This window comes from Rhinolophus sinicus, chromosome 3 (assembly GCF_057876585.1).
Source record: "Rhinolophus sinicus isolate RSI-liver-muscle chromosome 3, RSI-T2T, whole genome shotgun sequence".
Taxonomy (NCBI): domain Eukaryota; kingdom Metazoa; phylum Chordata; class Mammalia; order Chiroptera; family Rhinolophidae; genus Rhinolophus; species Rhinolophus sinicus.
In genome coordinates this window covers 173,989,820-174,009,072 of record NC_142503.1, presented here as the reverse complement: position 1 = coordinate 174,009,072, position 19,253 = coordinate 173,989,820, and the positions used below count along the sequence as shown (strand labels likewise).

The 19,253-nt window shown below is 48.7% G+C and overlaps 1 protein-coding gene across 3 annotated transcripts in view; it reads left to right on the top strand.

Annotated features, from left to right (window-relative positions):
• Positions 1 to 19,253, top strand: part of ACTN1 (actinin alpha 1) — an 88,882-nt gene that overhangs the window by 44,071 nt on the left and 25,558 nt on the right. For all 3 annotated transcript variants that reach the window (XM_019733476.3, XM_019733477.3, XM_019733475.3), the window contains exons 2-6: positions 3,107 to 3,221; positions 7,547 to 7,666; positions 14,154 to 14,240; positions 16,206 to 16,293; positions 16,854 to 16,932. In XM_019733476.3, the coding sequence (XP_019589035.1) occupies positions 3,107 to 3,221; positions 7,547 to 7,666; positions 14,154 to 14,240; positions 16,206 to 16,293; positions 16,854 to 16,932 (489 nt within the window). The remainder of the gene's footprint in view (positions 1 to 3,106; positions 3,222 to 7,546; positions 7,667 to 14,153; positions 14,241 to 16,205; positions 16,294 to 16,853; positions 16,933 to 19,253) is intronic.

Below are 19,253 nucleotides of genomic sequence, written 5' to 3'. Positions count from 1 at the left end.
ATTTTAGCCCTCTCCCATGACACATCAGCACCGGTTCAAAAAAAAAAAAAAGATTTTTCTCAGACACACAGGCGTCGTCTTGAAAACACCATGAGCGCTTGCAGGGGTGGAACCCACGACAGTTTGGTGGTCTGCGAGCGCAGAGGGCCAGGTCCTCCAAGACCCTCGGAAAAACAGGGGGGGCTAGTTTTTCTCCTCTTTTATTGGGTACTTTCCAAGTGGCAAGCACTTCATAAATATTTCTAGTTAATTCTCCTGGCTTTTACAAAGTGCTGTCACTATCCCTATTTACTGTTTAGGAAACTGAGGCTTAGGGAGGTTAATCTGAAGGTCACGCAGCTGGTAAATAGTGGATCTGAGCGTTGAACCCACATCTAGTGCGCCCAAAAGTGCATGTTCTTAATCACCGAGTTGCTTCCACTGTTTCCCCCTTAAGCCTGAGCTTTGAGATAGGTGCTGCTTTGGGGGAAACTTTCCTATTTGAGAGGTGCTCAGAGGCCCCTTTAAGGCCATCACCTGTGGGAGATGGGGATGAGACCTTTGGAGTTTTAACAAAGCCCAGTCCCTGCGTCCTCAGAGTGGGGGTTTGTATGGGAGACCTGAGCAAACACGGGTGTGGTTCTGTCTCCCAGGGCTCTGAGTCCAGCTTCCCCAGGAAATGGGGCAGGTTGCTTTCAACAGTACTTTTCCTCTTGCAAAGCACTATGTTTTTACAAAAGAGGCCTCTTCCTCCTTCCTGGCACCCCAACCCCCATCCAGAACTGGGTGGTAAACAGTGAGGTTCCCCAGTCCCTAACTGTGGGGGTGCAGGCGATTCCCAGCAGGACCCTGGCCACACTGGACCTGAGACCAGCCCTTTGAGTTCCTGGGGCAATCCTCGACCCCTCGAGTCCCCAGGCAGAGGCTGAGTGTGGGCCTGGAAGAGAGATGAGAGCAAGGTGCTGTGACAATACAAGATAGTCGTGAATGAAAAGAGCCCCTCCTTCCCCCATGAATGTACAGTGTGATGACACCTGACCAAAGTGTGTATGTGGATAGATGACAGCTGGGAGAGAATACGGACCCACAAAAACTGAAATATATTTATTTTAAAGATGTAGAAGCTTTTTAATATTTTTTATGCAACAACAACAAAAGTTATAACAAAATGAAATAAAAGCCAAATGTACCCTCTCTTGCCAGGTTTGTGATGCCAGCACTATAGGCCCTCTTTCTTGCCCTGATGCATTCCCTTTCCTCTGAGCTGTCTTCCCCAGGGTCCCTGAGAGCTGTCTGACCCTCCTGCCCTTATGCCATTCAGCAAGCACTTCCCGCATGTACAGGTGGATCTTCCAGGACTCTCCCACTTGGTTACTTGCTCTTTAACCAGTTGCCCAATCTTTATATCCACTAGAACGTTCACTGCACAGATCAGGGGCTTTTTGATGTTTTGTTCACTTCTGTGTCCCTGACTCTGTGTCCTGGGACTCTAGGGAGAACACTGTGTCCGTCCCAGTGTGGAGGTGTGGAGCTGAAAAGTGGCCAGGCAAGGACCAAGCAGTGGGATGCAGGCAATGATAGCATGGGTGCAGGATGCTGTGTACTCTGTGCCCCAAACCACACATGGAGGGTGGCTGTCAGGAAGGCTTCCTGGAGAAGGTGATATATTTTAGCCCTATCTTGGAAGATGAGTGTGAGTTAGCCAAGTGTGATATAGAGGACATTCCAAGCTGAGGAATCAGTATATGTCCCCTGCTCACCCCCAATCTCTGTGCCAGTCTTCCCAAAACTTTGAGACAGCACTCACACCTCTCTTCTCTGTCATGGAAATGGGCTGGCCTACTGAGTAGAGATGTGTTTGTAGGGACAGAGAAGTATCTTGTGTGGGTAAGTTCCTAGTGAGACATGATTTAAAGATGAGGCCCAAAATTGGGGGTGTCATAATGCTGCCCCCTTCTCCCCACCTGCATGGATTGACATCTCCCCTTCTTGCTGACAGTCTCTTCAGTTCTTGGTTCTTAACCTACACAGTCATTTCTTTTCCCCAATAATCAGTGGTGTGGCATTCATACCTTCTCCTGCCCATTCGTTGCCACTTCACTTTGGAGTTCCCCAGGGCAGGAGGAAGTGGTGCTGGGGGTCATGAGTCTGGTGACCTTTTTGAGGAGGGCGGTATTTCTAGTGTGGCTGCTACTGTTATGATGAATAGTGCATGGCTCACCATTGCAACTTCAAGGGCAGGTGGGCAGAGAGCTGACTGGTCCTGCTGTCGGGGGACTGAACATTGGCTCTTGTGCCCCCATGTAGTTGAGTGTCATTTGGTGCAGAGAAGTGTGGAGTTGCCGAGCAGTGGGTTGGATCTGAAGTAGGAAGGCACTTCTCTCCGTTTCCCGTGGAATGTGACAGCTGGAGAGAGACACTTGTCCAAGTTGTAGACGGGCATGTGAAATTTAAGTGCACACGTGTTTCTCATGTTTGTTGAATCATCTGGTTCCTTGTTTGAGCCGCCAGCGGGTGCTGTTGGCACAGGACAGCTTAGTTGATAGCCTGCCTGCTCATCTGCTTAATATACCTAGAAAAAGCTTCAATTCGCTGTTCTCCTCCCACAGACTAGAATATTCCAGTATTGATGGTCTTTCATTAATCTCCTTACGTTCCCTTTCTGGAATTCTTCCTCATACTTTTGCAGCTTAAGGTGCCTCTATCCCCACCCCAAACACACAGACATACACATTCGAGTACTTACCTTTTTCGCTCCTTATCCTGACACTGTGCCTCTGAACTGTCTCCTTAACAAAACTGGTCATTGCTTTCCTTTAGCTAGCTGCAAAGTGGGCAAGGATTTAATGAACTATTTAGCCTTAAGGTGATAGTAAAGATTGAAATTAAACCTTAAAACCTAAGGTAAATTGCTGGCACTTCTAAACGTGTTGTGGGGATGTTTTCGGAAGGTTGGGAGGGTAGGCGTCATCCAGGCCACGGGTGCTCACCCAGGCTTTATCCAGAACGACTGGAAAGCTGGTGTAAGGCAGGTGGGTCCCAGGACCCATTGAGGCCCCTGTGCGGTCCTCAGAGACCATGTGACTTGGGGGAAACCTGACCGCTTGCTCTCATTTCCTTTGCCCAGACCTTCACAGCCTGGTGCAACTCCCACCTCCGCAAGGCGGGGACACAGATCGAGAACATCGAGGAGGACTTCCGGGACGGCCTGAAGCTCATGCTGCTGCTGGAGGTCATCTCAGGTGAGGTGGGCCGCTGGCCTCGCGAGTGCCCGGTGCGCGGGGCCACCCTGGCCCAGGAAAAGGTGCTGCCACTTGGGGAATGCCGCCCTAGCACGTGGGCTGCTCCTCTCTTGTTGGTCATGGCTAGCTTTGGGTCTCTTGAAAGAAGTTGGGGGTGACATGGGTGAATTCATATGAGGAGACTGGGTTTGGTCCTGGCTCTGCTGCTGACCATCCATTTGTCCTTGGACAAGTCCCTGCCCTTCTGCCTCAGTGTCCTCTTTTGCAAAAAGAGGGGGTTTGAAAGATGGTCTCCCGGGTCCCTTCTCCAAAATGCTAGGATTCTGTGGTCATGAGTGCAACCATGGCTGACCATCTCCAAACCTTGGCTCCACTACTACCTATGTGCCTATATTCACACCATCCTAGTCTCTTATCCATCCCCTTGCTTGGAATTTAGATACCCAGATATCTGAAGGGACAGCTCCCCTGAATGCACACTCACCTTTCCTCCACTACCCTTTAAAAGGAGGCAGTCCTTAGTATTCTCGCCTTGGTTTGTTCCTGGGGCAATCTTAGCTGCTCTCTTCACTTTACCTTCCACCGTGGTGCCAGTGAGTCCCAGATCAAGTCTCAGTTCAGCCTTCTACCTTGAGCTCCTCTTAAATTCTGAACCACACTGAGCATCTCCACCCAAATGTCTCCCAGAGTCCACGCAGTGTGTCCAAACTGTGCTTACCATTCCCAGCCCCAGCAAACCTCTTTTTCTTCCTGTGGTCTTCGTCTTATTCCCCAAAACCTAAGTTAGGAATCATAGGCAGCTCTGCCTCTGCTCTTCTTCTCAACTTGGCTTTCAAGTTTTATACATTTTATCTTCTCCTCTCATCCTTCTGTTACCTTGGCTACCGTGGTGTCAGTGTGGGCCCGTGTCAACTACAGACGTCTTCGATCACCTCCCAGCTTATCCCTTCCCACTGGCAGTCCATCATACACACTGCAGCCAGAGGGTCCATGCACCAGCCCAAATATGGTTGCACTGTTCCCTACTGGAAACCCTTCGGCGCCGCCCCAGGGCTTTGAGCCTGCAGCCCACATTCCTTAGTATTTGAGCCTGCAGCCCACATTCCTTAGCATAGCTTGCAGAATCCTTTGTGAGCTGGCACCTGCTTTGTTTTCAACCAGATATTCCCCACAAGGCCTCAAACCTCAGACCTGTCACACTGGAGACATGCAGCCCTCCCAGATGACATGCTCTCTGTACTTCATGCTTTTGTACAAGCTCTAACTGCCTTTTTTACCCCAATACTTTTTGTCTGTTTCCCTTTCAGGTGAAATCTGTGATGTGTGGGAGGTTGGGTTTGTATGTGTTTGTAGCAGGTGGTAAAATACACATAACATAAAATGTACTGTTTTTAAGTGTACAGCTCTGTGGCATTAAGTGCATTCACATTGTTGTGCAGTTATCACCACTACCCGTCTCCAGAACTGTTCATCTTCCCAAACCGAAACAAAACTCCACATTTATTAACCACTAACTCCCCATTCCTCCCTCCCCCCAACCCCCTGACAGCTACCATCTACTTTCTGTGTTGATGAATGTGACTACTCTAGAAACCTCATATACGGTGTTTCCCCAAAAATAAGACCTAACCGGAAAATAAGCCCTAGCATGATTTTTCAGGATGAGATCCCCTGAACATAACCCCTAATGCGTATTTTGGAGCAAACCTTAATATAAGACCAGGTCTTATTTTCGGGGAAACACGGTAAGTGGAATCATACAGTGTTTATCCTTTTGTGACTGGCTTATTTCACTTAGCATAATATCTTCCAGTTTCATCCATGTTGTAACGTGCATCAGAATTTCTTTTTTAGGCTGAGTAATACTCCATTGTATGTCCGTGCCACATTTTGTTCATTCATCATGGATTACAACTTGGGGTGCTTCCACCTCTTGGCTGTTGTAGATAATGTTGCTGTGAACATGGCTGTATGAATATCTGTTTGTGTTTCTACTTGAGTTTCTGCTTTCAGTTCTTTTGGGTGTATATTTAGAAGTGGAATTGCTGGATCATATAGTAATACCATGTTCAAGGTTTTTAGGAACTGGTTTTCTCTAACTGCCTTTTAGAGTATCCTTCCCAAATGCCTCCCCCAACATTTCTTCATTTAAATAAATAAATCTGGCATTCTTTTTCATTCTTCAAATTAAGCTCAGGGGTTTCTTTCAAGAAAGCTTCCCTGAACCCCCTCCTTTTGAGTAGCTGCCCTCCTCTGGGCTCCAATAACACCCCATTAATTCCTCTATTGTGTCATTTGCCACATGGTTTAATCATTTTGACCCACTTCTTTTCTTCCCTACTCCATGCTGAGGTCCTTTTGGCAGGGATGGTCTCTTCTCTATGTCCCAAGTGCTTGGAACTGTCCTTGCCACGTAGGTGACCCTCAACAAATGTTAAAGTAACCGATTGCCCAACCTGGGCTTTTCTGCATAACCAGCAGTGCGTTCCCATGTAACGACCAGCTTGCGCCCAAGGGGGACCTGTGCATGTCTGTGAAGCGGGCTCATCTCTTTCTTGGGGCTGGGGAGATCAAGTCACTGAAATGTTGACTTTTCCTCCTTGAGCATCTCTGGAGATGGGTATGATGACAGGAGAAGGAAGGGGACGCTGCCTATAGAGATCCTCGAAGAATGGTCCCTGGACCACCCACACCAGAATCAGAAACCCCCTCCAGCCCTACTAAATCAGAAATGTAGGAGGCAGGGAAAGGGGGCTGGACATCTGAAGGTAGCAGTTTCTCTAACTGGTTTTGTGCTGGGCGAAGTTTGAAAACCCTGGCCTTGCCACTTCCACAGTCCTTGTAGAGAAGTCTCGTTCCAGTCAGTGTGCATGGCGGGTGGGCTGGCTGGGAACTCAGACCCAGCAAGACCCGTGGACTGGGGCAGTGGTGGGAGTTGCCTTGGTGGGGGTAGGAGGGGACACACATGGCACTGTCTCCATCCTTTGGGAGGGAGCCTCTGTAGCATCTCATCTGCTCGGGGATGGTGGGGTGCCTTGCTGGAGAGGCAAGGCAGCAGCCACAGCCTTGGGAGAGCCAGAAGTGGAAAGTCTTGATTTAATAATAAAAACCCAGCTGTTCCTCCCTGGGAGCTGCCAGGCCAAATTGCATCTGTGGCAGGAAGTCTGTTCTCTAAAAGCTGGGGGACTGGGAGGCCTGGAGCCCTGTCAGGCAGACCTAATATTCCTGGGGGAGGGAGACTGGGCTATGGGTCCAGAGACCATGGCAGGTGCAAGAATCCTGAGTTTCAGGTTCTAGGGTGATGTTTCTCAGTCTTTTGGGATGCCTGAGCTCTTAGAGATTCTAAAAGCTGTGTGTTCTTTCTCCAGGTGTGTTGCACATAAAATTCTTTCACATAATTTCAGGAGGTTTCTGGATGCCTCTGTACTGGGATAAAAGTGTTCTTAATGGGATGTTTGGAGAACCAGCCCCCCTACCCATTTCCTGTTTCCTTGCAGCTTCTGGCTCTGAAACCTGAGTAGCAGAAGCTCCCACTAGGAAGGTGGAGGTGGGAGTGGGGGGGTTGACTTGGAGCTGAGCCAAGGGTGCCCCCAGGAGGCAGTAACTGGACAAAGAGCCCTGGTTCTTAACCGAAAGAGGGATGCTGTGGGCAGCTCCATTTCAACACACAAGGAACTGTTTCAAAATACTCTCGCGTGACCCACACCCCTTTTCAGGCCCAACAGCCTAGACTGAAAGGAGTTCAGGGCCTTTGCACGTGCTGTTCCTTCTGCCTCGCTCACCATTTCTTATCTCTGGAGATGGGTATGATGACAGGAGAAGGAAGGGGGGGATGCTTCCTGGCTGCCCTTCCCCTCAGCGGCTTTCCCTGACCACTCTGAAACTCCTCATCCTCCTAGCTGCCCTCCTCTTCTGCTGCCTCTTTTTAAGCAGTTCTTTGAAGCATTTATCCTTCGTGGCATTTGTATATATTTATTTGTGTGTTTCTCTATTGACGGTCTCTCTCCTTCTGGACCATAAGTGCATGAAGGCAGCAAACTGTTTGGTTCATCCCCATATTCCTAGCGCCCAGCGAAGTCCCTGACACACATCAGGGGCTTTGTACAGGATTGCTGAGTGGATGCAAGCTGTTTAGATGTGAGACGTGGGAGAAATCAAGGCAGGGTAGGCCTCTCATTCCCTGCCAGGGTGGCATTTCCCCGCACCAAAATTGCACGTGTGTGCCCGTCTAAGCTGTGCCCTGGGTAAGGGTGTTGTGAGAGCAGCCCTGGCTCCTGGATAATAGCATCTTACTTTCCCTTTCCCTGTTCTCGGTCTGTATTCAGGTGAACGCCTGGCCAAGCCGGAGAGAGGCAAAATGAGGGTGCACAAGATCTCCAATGTCAATAAGGCCCTGGACTTCATAGCCAGCAAGGGGGTCAAGCTGGTGTCCATTGGAGCCGAAGGTAAGGCCTGCCCACTGGCTGCCCCTCGGAGCCTGAGTTTCTGGTTCCCTGGGCCTTTTCTACCCCAACCCCTGACCCCTGGGCCCACACATGCCTGAGGGCATTTGGAAATGGGGCTCCTAGCACCTCCATCTGGTCAACCTGTGGATTCTTCATGTAACAACAGCACTTCCCATTCTGTCTCAGCCTCCCCCACTTGTCAGCCCCACCCCTGGAAAGCCAAGGCCCACTTCCTGGTCCACACCTGGGCACGCCTCAGCCAATCCCAGCACTGTGCACAGTGCCACTTCCCTCATCCACAGCCCGGGCTTTGCTGTGGTCTGCCGAGAGGGTGCCAACACCAGTGGGTGGAGGGTGGAGGCTGCCCTGAGGCTCTGTGGAGCCCCAGAAAGACTGATGTGCACAAGCCTTTGGGAACAATCTTAATAGCATTTCCCTTCAGAGTAGATTCTTGGCTCTTCTTCCTTCAGTTAAAAAAAAAAAAAATTGTGAAAGCTCAGTTTAAACTATTATTACCATGTTCTTAATGGTTAAAAGGAGGTAGCACTGCTTCTGCGTTCACAGATGGCCCTGAAGGATTTGGGGAGGGTCGAGGCGATTAGAACAGAATGCCATCGCTAGGCCCCGCCAGGACTGGTCCCATGGATTCAGCAAGTATTTATTGGGTACCTGCTGTCTGCCAGAGATGGAAAGATGAGTTAAGACATCGCCTCCATTCATTCTTTCCTTCCTTCACTGATAATATAACCATGGTTGTGATTACTGTGAGCACTTCCTGTGTGGCAGGTACTGTTTTGAAGCCCTTTACTCCAGTGATCTCGATTAATCCACACAGCATCCCTAGGAGGAGCATTTCATGAAAAGTAAACGGATGCCTGATGAGCTCCAGTAACTTTTTCAAGTTCCCATCCTCAATAAGTAGCAAAACCAGAACTCAAATCTGGATCTGCGTGACACCAGAGAAATGCCCCTGGGTGGCCTTTCCTTGAAGAGGGTGGGCCCTTGCTCCAGTAAATCTGTAGAGCAGGTCTCTTCACTGGTTGATAACTTTCAAGTCTCTCCTCTTTTTTTCTAGAAATTGAGCGATTTTATGTTGCTACATCAAACTCGAGAAACTTGAGCACAGGGGTCTGCAAACCACAGTCCATGGGGTCAAATCTCACCCATGTGGGGTTTTGTAGATATTGGAACTCAGCCACACCATTTGTTTACACATCATCATGGCTGCCTTCCTGCTAGGACGGCAGAGTTGAGTAGTTGGGACAGAGACCATATGGCCTACAAAGCCAAAAATATTTCCTATCAGGCTCTTTGCAAAAAAAGTTTGCTGACCCTGCCTTATCAGGAACTCAGGCTGGTGCTTGAGGCAGTCATGGGTGGGCCTCATACGTTCCAGGACCCCTCAGCTGTGAGGCAGAGACCATGTCTTCTACACCCTTGTGGCCCCAGCTCCTAGCAGCTTGGTGCACATAGTAGGTACTCAGTAAATATTTGAAGGCCACATAGCAGGGTAGTACTTTGGTTTGTGAGTGGAAGAATATCCTCTGTCTCTTAAGAAGAACAAAAGAATAGTTTGTTCTATTAGGGACAAGTAAAGACTTGGTAGAAAAAGTTTCAACTAAGCAGGGATGGGAAGCCAAAGAAATGGCCACTCGGGTAGGTGGTCGGGTGCGAGCTCCGATGCCCTCTGACGCAGGGAAGTATGGGATGTGTGAGGTGGGCCAGGGGTCAGCAGTAGGGATGGGTGGGGACTGTGGAGAACTAGGGAGAGAGCACGTCCTCCCAAGCGGGCAGCTGCCAAATAGATCTAACCAATTGTATGGGAATACAGGTCCAGCATTGCTGTATCTTCCACTTTTTCAAAAGAAGCCAGAAATCCGGATTTTTAGAAAGGAAAATTTAACAACCACCTAAGAAAAAAAAATTTTTTAAAGACTTTGAGCACCCAAGAGGAGGAGGGAAAGGAAAGGAGGGAGAGACTAGCCCGCGCTGAGTTCCAGATCTGTGCCTGGCCAGACAGGATGCTCCATGTGGTTGTCCCCTTCTCCTGGAAGCAGACCTGTAGGATGAGGACCACCAGCCACATTTCACAGTCAAGGAAACAGGGTCAGCAGAGTTGCTGGAATGACAGCATGAAGTGTGGTTGAGCATAGGCTCTGGGCCAGACTGTTTCCATGTGGCAGAGCCAGGATTGATTCCAGGGGTTCGGGCTCCAGAGTCGAGGTCTAATCCTGTTGCCATCACCCCCAGGCATTGCTGCCTCTCCTGCAGGGGCACAGGACAGAACTTCCATGTGTAATTTTCCTCAGCTGTGACGTGGCGGGTCAGGTTGGCCGTGGTTGCTTCAGCAGAGGCGTGAGGAGCAAAGACATAAACTCTAACCACCACCTCTAATCAATTAGCTGGCCCTGGTTTTCCAGTTCCTTTCACATGGGACTCGCTGCTCCAAAGTTTTCAAAAGGCTCCTTTAAAATGAGGTAGTCCTGGCTGCCAGTGCTTTAGGCTGAGTCTTCTGTCTTGCAGTCGCTTCTCTCATTTCAAGCTGAGCACCCAGATCGTGCCGGATGGTCTCTCTGCTGATCCAGGAAACTAGATGAACCTCCACCTGGGTTTTGTGTATTTTAATGAAATGGAGTTTGCTGCTGTAGCCTATAAAATAAAACGCATCAGAGCGGATCACCTGCAAGGACTAGACTCTCTGATCGACGCTTTGGGCAGACCAATTGTGGACAACATGAAGAACCTTCGGGAATGGACTGGGGGCTCTGGGGAGGGCATATGTTTCCTGTCCCCAAAGATGTTCAGGTGGAGGCTGGAGGCAAGGAATTTCCGTATCTTGGGCAGGGGTTAGTATAGATCCTTCAGATTGCCTGTACTGTCCTTGATTCTAGAATGTCTAGAGCCATGGTATTGGGGGTTAACTTGAGTGAGTAGTTGGGATTTAACCAGGTAAGAGGACCCAAGCAGGATTTTGTTATTTTTAGCACTTTGGGCAGGAAAGTGTGATGGTTCTGGGTGCCAAGAGCCTGGGGGTGGTCACGATGGTTTAGTATCTGTCCTCCAGATAGAGAGGGGGCGGTGGTCTGGGAGCTGGTGACCCCAGGGGTCTAGTTTCTGTCCTGAGGGATTTCTTCAGCATCATTCATTCTGCTGTTTGAATACTGCACAGATGACTGTGACCCTAGGGGGCTGAGTGGGGTGAAGGGAGAAGCAGGTTCTGAAGAAACACAGGATACAAACAGCTTCATAGCTACTGTAGACCAGGAATAGCAAAAACATGGCCCCACTTCTTCCCACACCCAGCAGGTTGTTAATCTGTCTTCATGGTTTATCCCACAGGGCCGAGTTGTGGCCTTGGGACCTTCCTTTTGGACCCAGCATTCCTGGCAGCCCCCTGACATAAAGCCGCCTGTGAGATGGGGCACCCCTGCTCCAAACAGAGATCCTGGGGAAAGGATCTGTCTTTCTGGGGCAGGATACACGCTGATGGTGGGCGGGAGTCAGTCAGGTGGGCGCTGGGGCTGGGGCGGTACACAGGGTGTTCACTGAACACACCCCTCTCTTTGCCTGTGCTTGGCTCCTCTGTTTTCTGGAATGAATCTGCTTCTTTGGTATGAGTAAGAATTCAGTACTAAAAACCCCTGGGGGGTTTCTGGGGAAGAAAGAGGAGAGGAGTAAATAGGCAAGACCCAAGAAAGAAGCTTCCTTGTCCTCATTAGCGCTGGGAAGTCACCAAGCTCAAGGCCAGCTTCTTGGAGGCCCAGGAATTTGGCTGTCACAAGTGGGGCAGTGTGTGTGGGACGCCGGGGTAGGGTGGGGAGGGGGGATAGGCGCTCCACTCCTGGAAAGGCCAAGTGGCAGCATTACCACCGGTGCTTTTCCTAGACTTTAAACAAATTTCCCCTTGTATTCAAAATGCTGTTCATAAAATTTTGTATCTGGTTTTTCTACTTTCCATATTACTGTGTAAATTTTTCCAAGTCATCAGAAGCTCATGAACATAATTTTAATGGCTGTGTTCATTGTCTGTTGGACACATCTGTGCTCTGTTCCAGACCTGGGTCCTTCCTGTTACATTGTCAGGGCTGACAGGCCGGTGTTACCTCTGCCCCTTCACCCATGTGTGGTTAGTGTCCTCCAGTGTCCGTTCGTTCGTTCATTCATTCATTCGTTCATTCATTTGTTCATTCATTCATTCAACAAATGTTGATGGAAGGCTTTCTCTGTGCCCGACACTGCGCTGGACTCGAAGCAGTGATGCAAAACAGAAGAAATTGCCCGCATGGAGCGTATGTTCTAGAAGGAGGAGAGAGAAAATACACACATACATATGTCAGATGGAAAGAAATAAATTGAGTAGGAAAGCTGTCAAGGAAGGACTCAATGAGAAGGTGAAGGCTAAGTGGAGACAGGAGGAAGGTGAGGGACAAGCCATGTGATTGTGCAGGGAGGGGGAGCTGCAGAGGCCCTGGGACTAGAGGGCGTCCAAGAGGCCCCGCCGTCCATGGACTTTGGCTCTGAGTGAGGTGGGATGCTATGGAGGTTTTGAGCAGAGGGGTGACTAGGTCTGGGGATTTACTCCATCACACCTTGTACTTTGCACATTCACCTGGCTTCCAATTTGGGGGTCATGATAAGGAACCTTACAACAAGCACCGTTATACAGTAGCAGAGTAGCCTTACTCTGCGTTTCACATGTTTGCTAGAGATAGATTCCTAGAGGTAGAATTTTACTTTCAAAAAGATAAACAGCTTTAAGATGCTTGCTTCCTATTGCTGAATTATTTCCCAGAAAGTTTTTTCTTTTTTTTCTAAAGCCAATGTCCACTTCTAGCCACGGTGTGGTCGTCTTGTTACCATCAAGATACATGTTTACTTTTTTCTTTTTAACTTTGCTAATTTAATCACTGGGAAAACAGTGCGTTATTTCTTTAATTACAAGTGAAATTGAATATCCTTATGAATGGGTTATTTCCATTTTATGTTTTGTGAAGTGTCTACTCATGTCTTTTGCCTATTATGAATTTAAGGTTTTTTTCCTTAGGCTTTTACATAAACTCTTTAAAAATTACAGATGTGAAACCATTGGAAGTTACAAATGAAAGGGCACTTTAAAAATCTCAGACGTCTGTGAAGTGAGTGTTCACTGATTAACTGACTCGACTCCCCCCAGCATGCTCTGCAAAGTGCAGGCTGGCTGTTTTACTGGTTCGGGAAAATAGTTGTGTGCTGCTACAGCTCCCTGTGTCTCTAACCCAGCTCTCTGACTCGGGTCTGGCCCCCACTGGTGTCTGGGGCTCTGGCAGGGGCATTTAAGCCCCCCATGTAAGCAGGAAGATTTATATCCTGCCCCATGTCCAAAGTGGACACTGCCCCTCCTTTGCTCTGCACCCCAGTGCTTGCTTAGCAGTGTCCCCCGTCTCCCAAGTAGCAGCAGTGGTGCTCTGTACCTCGTTGGCCATACAGCAGCATGCAGTTTTGCCTTCCCTTCTGAGGAAGGGAATGAGACTTTAGGGTATAATTTCCTTAATGGAATCCACTCTATTTTAAGGGGTTTGTGGGAAGCAAACCCTAGCAGACGTGGGCTCAGGAAACCAGGAGTCCCTGGAAGTTGCCCCTTATGTTTCTATTGCGTCTCCCCTAAAAGCTAATGTTGCAAGTAGAAAAAAAAAAAGATATTCTTTGGGTGCCTAACTCTTAACTGAGAGTACCACAGGGCCAGGTTACCATGTCCTGGTCTGGAAGCAGGTCAGGGTTAAAGAGTCTACACTTGACTGTCACCTGCTCAGCCCCTAAGACCACAAATGACTCCATGTCTTGGGCTCCTCCTTAGTACAGAAAAAAAAAAAAATTCATAGAATTTGTAGCATTTTTTTAAAGTCTGAAAAGTACTGCTTAGACTGAATTTAATGGGGTATCTTAGTTGTGATTTGAAACTGCTTGATTTTTTTTTTTTTTTAATTAAAAAATACCCAACTAATGGCATTATGAAGTTGATGTGTGAGTTAGTGGATCTTTCAAGATGGCAGTTTACAAAACTTTCTGAGGTTGCTTGCTTTCTGTTGCCTGTATTGGTTTTCCAGGTGTGGATGGCTATGTTGGCAGCTACAACTATCCAAATATCCCCAGCTCACAGAGTTGCCAGAACATTTGTGATGGTTTAGAAATCCTCCCACTCTTTGTCAGGCTGGTAGACACCACTTAGGGTTTAAGACACCTTCTCTGTTGCCTTTCCTAATGTACCCAGTAGAAGTGACCACACATGCCTTATACTCCAGGATACTATCCTGTGCAGGACACTCCCAGATCTTCTCACCTCTGTCATGTAATTATAGTAACTTTAAAAAACACACTGACTTCCCCCAGAAGTAGAGCTGTGTGGTCTTTGTCTCCCTTCATGGTGCACAGAGTGACGTGGGCACTCAGGGAATGTTACCTCTGTCCCGGCTAAGACCCATCCTAACGTGTCATGCTGCTGTTTCTGTAGAAATTGTGGATGGGAACGTGAAAATGACCCTGGGCATGATCTGGACCATCATCCTCCGCTTTGCCATCCAGGACATCTCTGTGGAAGGTAGGTCTTCTGCTCTGTCGTTATGTCCCAAAGCCCCCACTTCTCCACGCCTCCACCATTCACGTCTTCCTCCCTGGGCTCCGCCTGGGGAGCTCTCAGACCTGGGCGACAGGGCTTGACTGTGGGCTACATCCTGAGCCTAATGAATTAAAAAGAAAACCTTTTTTCTTTTTAATTAGTTTCAGGTGTACAAAACAATGTAATGGGTAGACATTTATAGCCATATCCTGAACTTTTGATCCATTGCTGGCATCTGTCCTGCCTCCTAGTCTGTAAAGAAGTAAGAGCTGTTTCCAGTGCTGGTTTCCACAGGCGTGTTGGCCCCAGGGAAACACCCCCACTTCGAGAAAGCCCATGGTTGCTGTGGATAAGTGTATTGGAAACCCCACCTGGCTTTTGGGTTGTTAAATCGGAAAGGGTAGGGGAATAGCAACGGAGAGACTGCGGGGAGGGCTAGCAGACCCCATGTCCTCCACTTTGCTCCCATAACACCCTCTGGTGGCCACTTTGCAGATATGCAAATGGTCAGGTCAGTGGTCTCTAAACTTTTGTTTCCACACTCCAGCAACTTTTGAGCTGATGTGTGTATTTATTTTGTCATAAATTATATTTATGTATTGCTGTGCATATTATAAAACACATATACCAAAACAAATTTTAAGAAGAGATAGAGATAATATTTTTTAAATACTTTTAATTCATTTTAATGGCCCATAAATCTTAAAAAGATTTTTATTCAAAGTAACTTTTTAATGAGAACGATGTGGGTTAAATTGCTTTGTTATGGGGGTGGCCGGTTAGCTCAGTTGCTAGAGCATGGTGCAAGGTTGCCGGTTCGATCCCTGCGTGGGCCACTGTGAGCTGTGCCCTCCTTTAAAAATTTTTTTTAAATAAATAAATAGCTTTGTTATGGAAATCTTCGTGATACAGTGATGTGAAGGTCTGTTTGGTTCATAAATACTTGGTATTTAGGACAGAAGTAGTTAAAAAGTTGCCCACAGTAGTCACTTAGGGCATGGTTCTTGTTAGTGATGGTATTGATGTAAATCCATTTTTTAAATAGCCTTCTTGATGAGTTTCATTCTTTTGGGCAGACTTCTTGTCAGCTCTGATTAAATTGTTAGTGTTTTCATATATAGCAGCTGGTGAAGAACTTGAGCTAAGAGTATTAGCTTTGCTGGTTTTTTCATTGGTTGTGCTTTGAATTATTATATTATCTTTGTAGGAACTGTTTAATGTCATTTTAAAGTCCCTTTTATGAATTGAAAGTAAACGAGATCATCCAGGAAGCCACTTCGCTGGGTGGTACCATAACCTGTAATTCACAGGTGTGAACACATGGGGGCAGTGCCGTTTGCAGCCCTCCTGTGATGGCAGCTCCCCGGGACCCCTCAGATACCTGTCTGTCTTACAGATGTGTGTCCATTCCAGACACACAGCAACGCTGTTGATCCATGCATTAAATGTAAGGAAACCTTACTTTTTAGAAGAACACTACATCTGCATAGGAGTCCTAATGCTTTCTTCCCTCACAGCTGCGTGCACTCCACAAAGCCCATATACCCCTCTCCGGAGAGTCCTACACTTTAGATTTCATAGACCAGTCAAACCTTCCTCCCCAAAATGGCCACCTGACAAAGGTTGCAGCTTATTTTGTATTGTTACCATTTCTTGAATAAAAGGAGAGTGACAGGGAGATAGTCAGACCATTATCTCAGTATTTCAATATGCAACATGGCTAGCTCTGAAAAGCTTCTAGCTTACTTTTATGTTGATCTGGTAATTTCTCAACCTTTGTTAAGGAAACAGACTTGATACCCTGGTGGCAGCAGGGTTGGAAGCTAGGGGTCTTTGTGTGGACCTCCTGTGTGAAAGAGCTCGGACCCTGTGGTCTAAGGAGTCAGCGGCCCTCCCGCCACGGAGGCAGTCCACTGACCTCTCTGCCTGTCGTCCCCTTTCCCACAGAGACTTCGGCGAAGGAAGGGCTGCTCTTGTGGTGTCAGAGAAAGACAGCCCCTTATAAAAACGTCAACATCCAGAACTTCCACATAAGGTGAGTGGTGGGGGCTGAGGGGCTCTTATAGAACCTTGGCTGCCTCCCCCCAAAGTCCCCAGGCCTCTTGACTGGGTCATTCTCAGCTCTAGAACAGAGCACAGGCCCTTGGGGAAGAAGTCGCTTTTCATGGGAAGGGAGTGCTACGGACCCTTTGCTGCCCTCTCTCGCTCCCAGTGGTGTCGCGGACACAGCTACTGCCTCACACACCTCTCGTTGATGCTTGGCCTACTGGGGAACCCCCCAAGGAAAGTGTCCGAGAAGTTCCAGCCTGGGGCTCCAGAACAGAGCAGACAGGGCCATGGCCTTGGTGGAGGACAGAGTGGGATGTGGCAGTTGTATCTCAACTTGCCAGGACCCCCAAAGTCTTGACCCCAGTGCCTGGAGATGTGGCAGGATGAAATGTTCCGTCCCCTTCTCCTGTCTCCTGTCTCCTGCTCTGAAGGGTTCGGTTCCCTGTCCATTTCCGGGTAAAAGAAGACCCCTGCTTCGTTCTTTGTCTGTAGTTAGTGCTTGGGCCCACTCACCAGCTTATTCCACCTTCTCTTTCCCCTGGGCAGCTGGAAGGATGGCCTCGGCTTCTGTGCCTTGATTCACCGACACCGGCCTGAGCTGATTGACTACGGGAAGCTGCGGAAGGTATGTGCCATTATCTCACCACCCACTGCCAGCTCCTGGCCGCTGGTCCCGGGTGGGTGGGAGTGGGCCCCGTGTACTGAGAGCCCACAGCCCAGGGTGAGGGGGGTCAGTCTCCTTAGATTAGCCAAGAAGACAGCCTGTCCCGAAGCAAGAGAAAAACACCTTCACTGTTAGGAATACCTTAGTACCGTATATGCACAGCGTGTGTACTTGCCCACACGCACAGCCCACCAGGAACATATGGAACCACTGCAGCAATTTTGTTAGGGTGGTGGAATAATTTTCTGGGTTTTGTAAGGAGGATATATTACTTTCCTAATTTAGAGTATTGCATATTCTTAGAGGCATTTATTCTAGCCTTGTCTGAGACTCACTGTGCAGTCCTGGGCAGGTTCCCACCATGGATTTGGTTTCCCTTGTTGCTGAAGTTTGGATGCAGGATTTTCTTTTGCTGCTGCTTGATTTCATTTATGCTTTGGCATGCGGCTGTGGGGGGATTTTTCTTGAATGCATGTGTCTTGAGCAGCAGACCAGGAGTGGGGAGCTGTGTTCCTAGCCTTGTGGTGGTTCGTGGTGTCCGGGCTGGTTAAAGGACGCTGGCCTAGACCCTGGAGGCTGTACTCACCCCATCTTCCCTCTCAGCGCATCCTGTGCCTTGGCCACATGGCATGGGCATCTTGGGAGAAGCCACCCTTGAACCCCTCCTTATGCCCCCCTAGTTGATGATTTAGAGCTCGGGTTGGAATGTTGCCTGTCTGCTCGAATCTCTTGGCAAGGCAGCTCCACTTGACCTTGATACTTAGAGAGCACAGTGTTCAGTGAAGACCTCCACCTTGCCTGTGCCCCTACAAAGGACCTCTGCTGCTTTTCAGTGGCCAAGTGAGCCTTGATATTCCCAGTGTGGGAGCTGCTGTAACAACTCGTGGTGGCATCAGGCCCTCTGTTTCCAGGGTGTGGGGAAATGAACCGCCAAAAAGCGTTTGTGAGGGAGGAAAGGAGCAGATTCCCATCCCCTCCTGTCACCCTAAGCTGGGCCAGAATCCTGAGGCCTCTGCCCCCCGGGAAGGGCCTACCTTCTGAAGGAGAGGAGGCTACTGCCTGGCCCTGCTCATGTGCAGGTGTGTATGGATGGGGGCAGCCCTTCCCAAGCTAGTCTCTTGGGGTGAGAGGGCCCCAGCTCTCTTAATTCAGCTGCTGTGCAGAGAAAAAAATTAGTGTGAGAACCCCCTAACCACCTGAAAGTTTTGTAGCCAAATCAAGCAGGACAAGGGCCAGAAATGCCAGAGGTGGCGACTTTTTCTTTTTAAAGGCATTGTCACATCTCCCTTAACTGTTCTGCTGAAGCGCTTTGGTGACAGGTGTGCCTGTGTCTGTGTCCCTGTGTGGGTGTGCTGGGGTGGCAGCTGCCAGTTATCTACGGCTGTTCCCCACCCCCATATAAAGTGGGGCCCCTACTGACTGGCTCTCCAGTCCCTCCCCCCATTCCACAGACTCCAGGCTCCTCTGCCACATGGGAGTTGAGAGTCTAGGGGCCTTTGTCTGATACCCGGCCAGCTCTCTCCCCACCCTCCTTCCTTCTCTGTGTTTTTTCGTTTCTCCCTGTTTCAATGTGTCTGTCTCCCCATTTCTTTAATTCAATAGCATCAATAAAATGCAGCCCAAAACCTAGCCCAGACCTGGTCCCACTGAACTGTGGGTACTTTCCAGAAAGCACAGGGTGCCAGGACACAGGGGAGAGCCGCGGGGCTCTGCCTGGGAAGTTCTTCCTTTGCACACCAGCCTGAGGTGGGCGTGGGGGCCTGGGCATCACGTGGGGCAGGTGGGTATGATGTAGCTGGGGCTTGAGGACTGCTCAGGGTCTGGGATGGAAATGACCTTTCCTATTTGGCAGTGTTTTTTATTCTGGAAGCTGTTGGAAACTTTCCTAGAAGGACTCCACCTTCTCTATTTGAGCAATTTCTTCCTGAAAGCATCCCAGATGAATGTTATTTATCTTTTGGTAGTCTGCGATTCTCACCTTAGCAAATGGAGAAACTCAGTCCTGGGCTGACGAGACCAGCTTGCTTTAGGTTAGTTTGGGGAGCCAAGAATAGAGTGGAAAGTCCAGCAAGGAGCTCCCCCCACTAAGTTGTGACTTTTTTTTCCATGTTAAAAAATTTTTTTTTGTTTAAATTGTGGTGAAGTACGCATAACATAAAATTGTACCATTTTAGCCATTTTTAAACGTACAGGTCAGTGGCAGTAAGTACATTTGCAGTGGTGGGCAACCATCACCACCATCCATCTCCAGAACTCTTTTCATTTTGCAAAACTGAGCCATA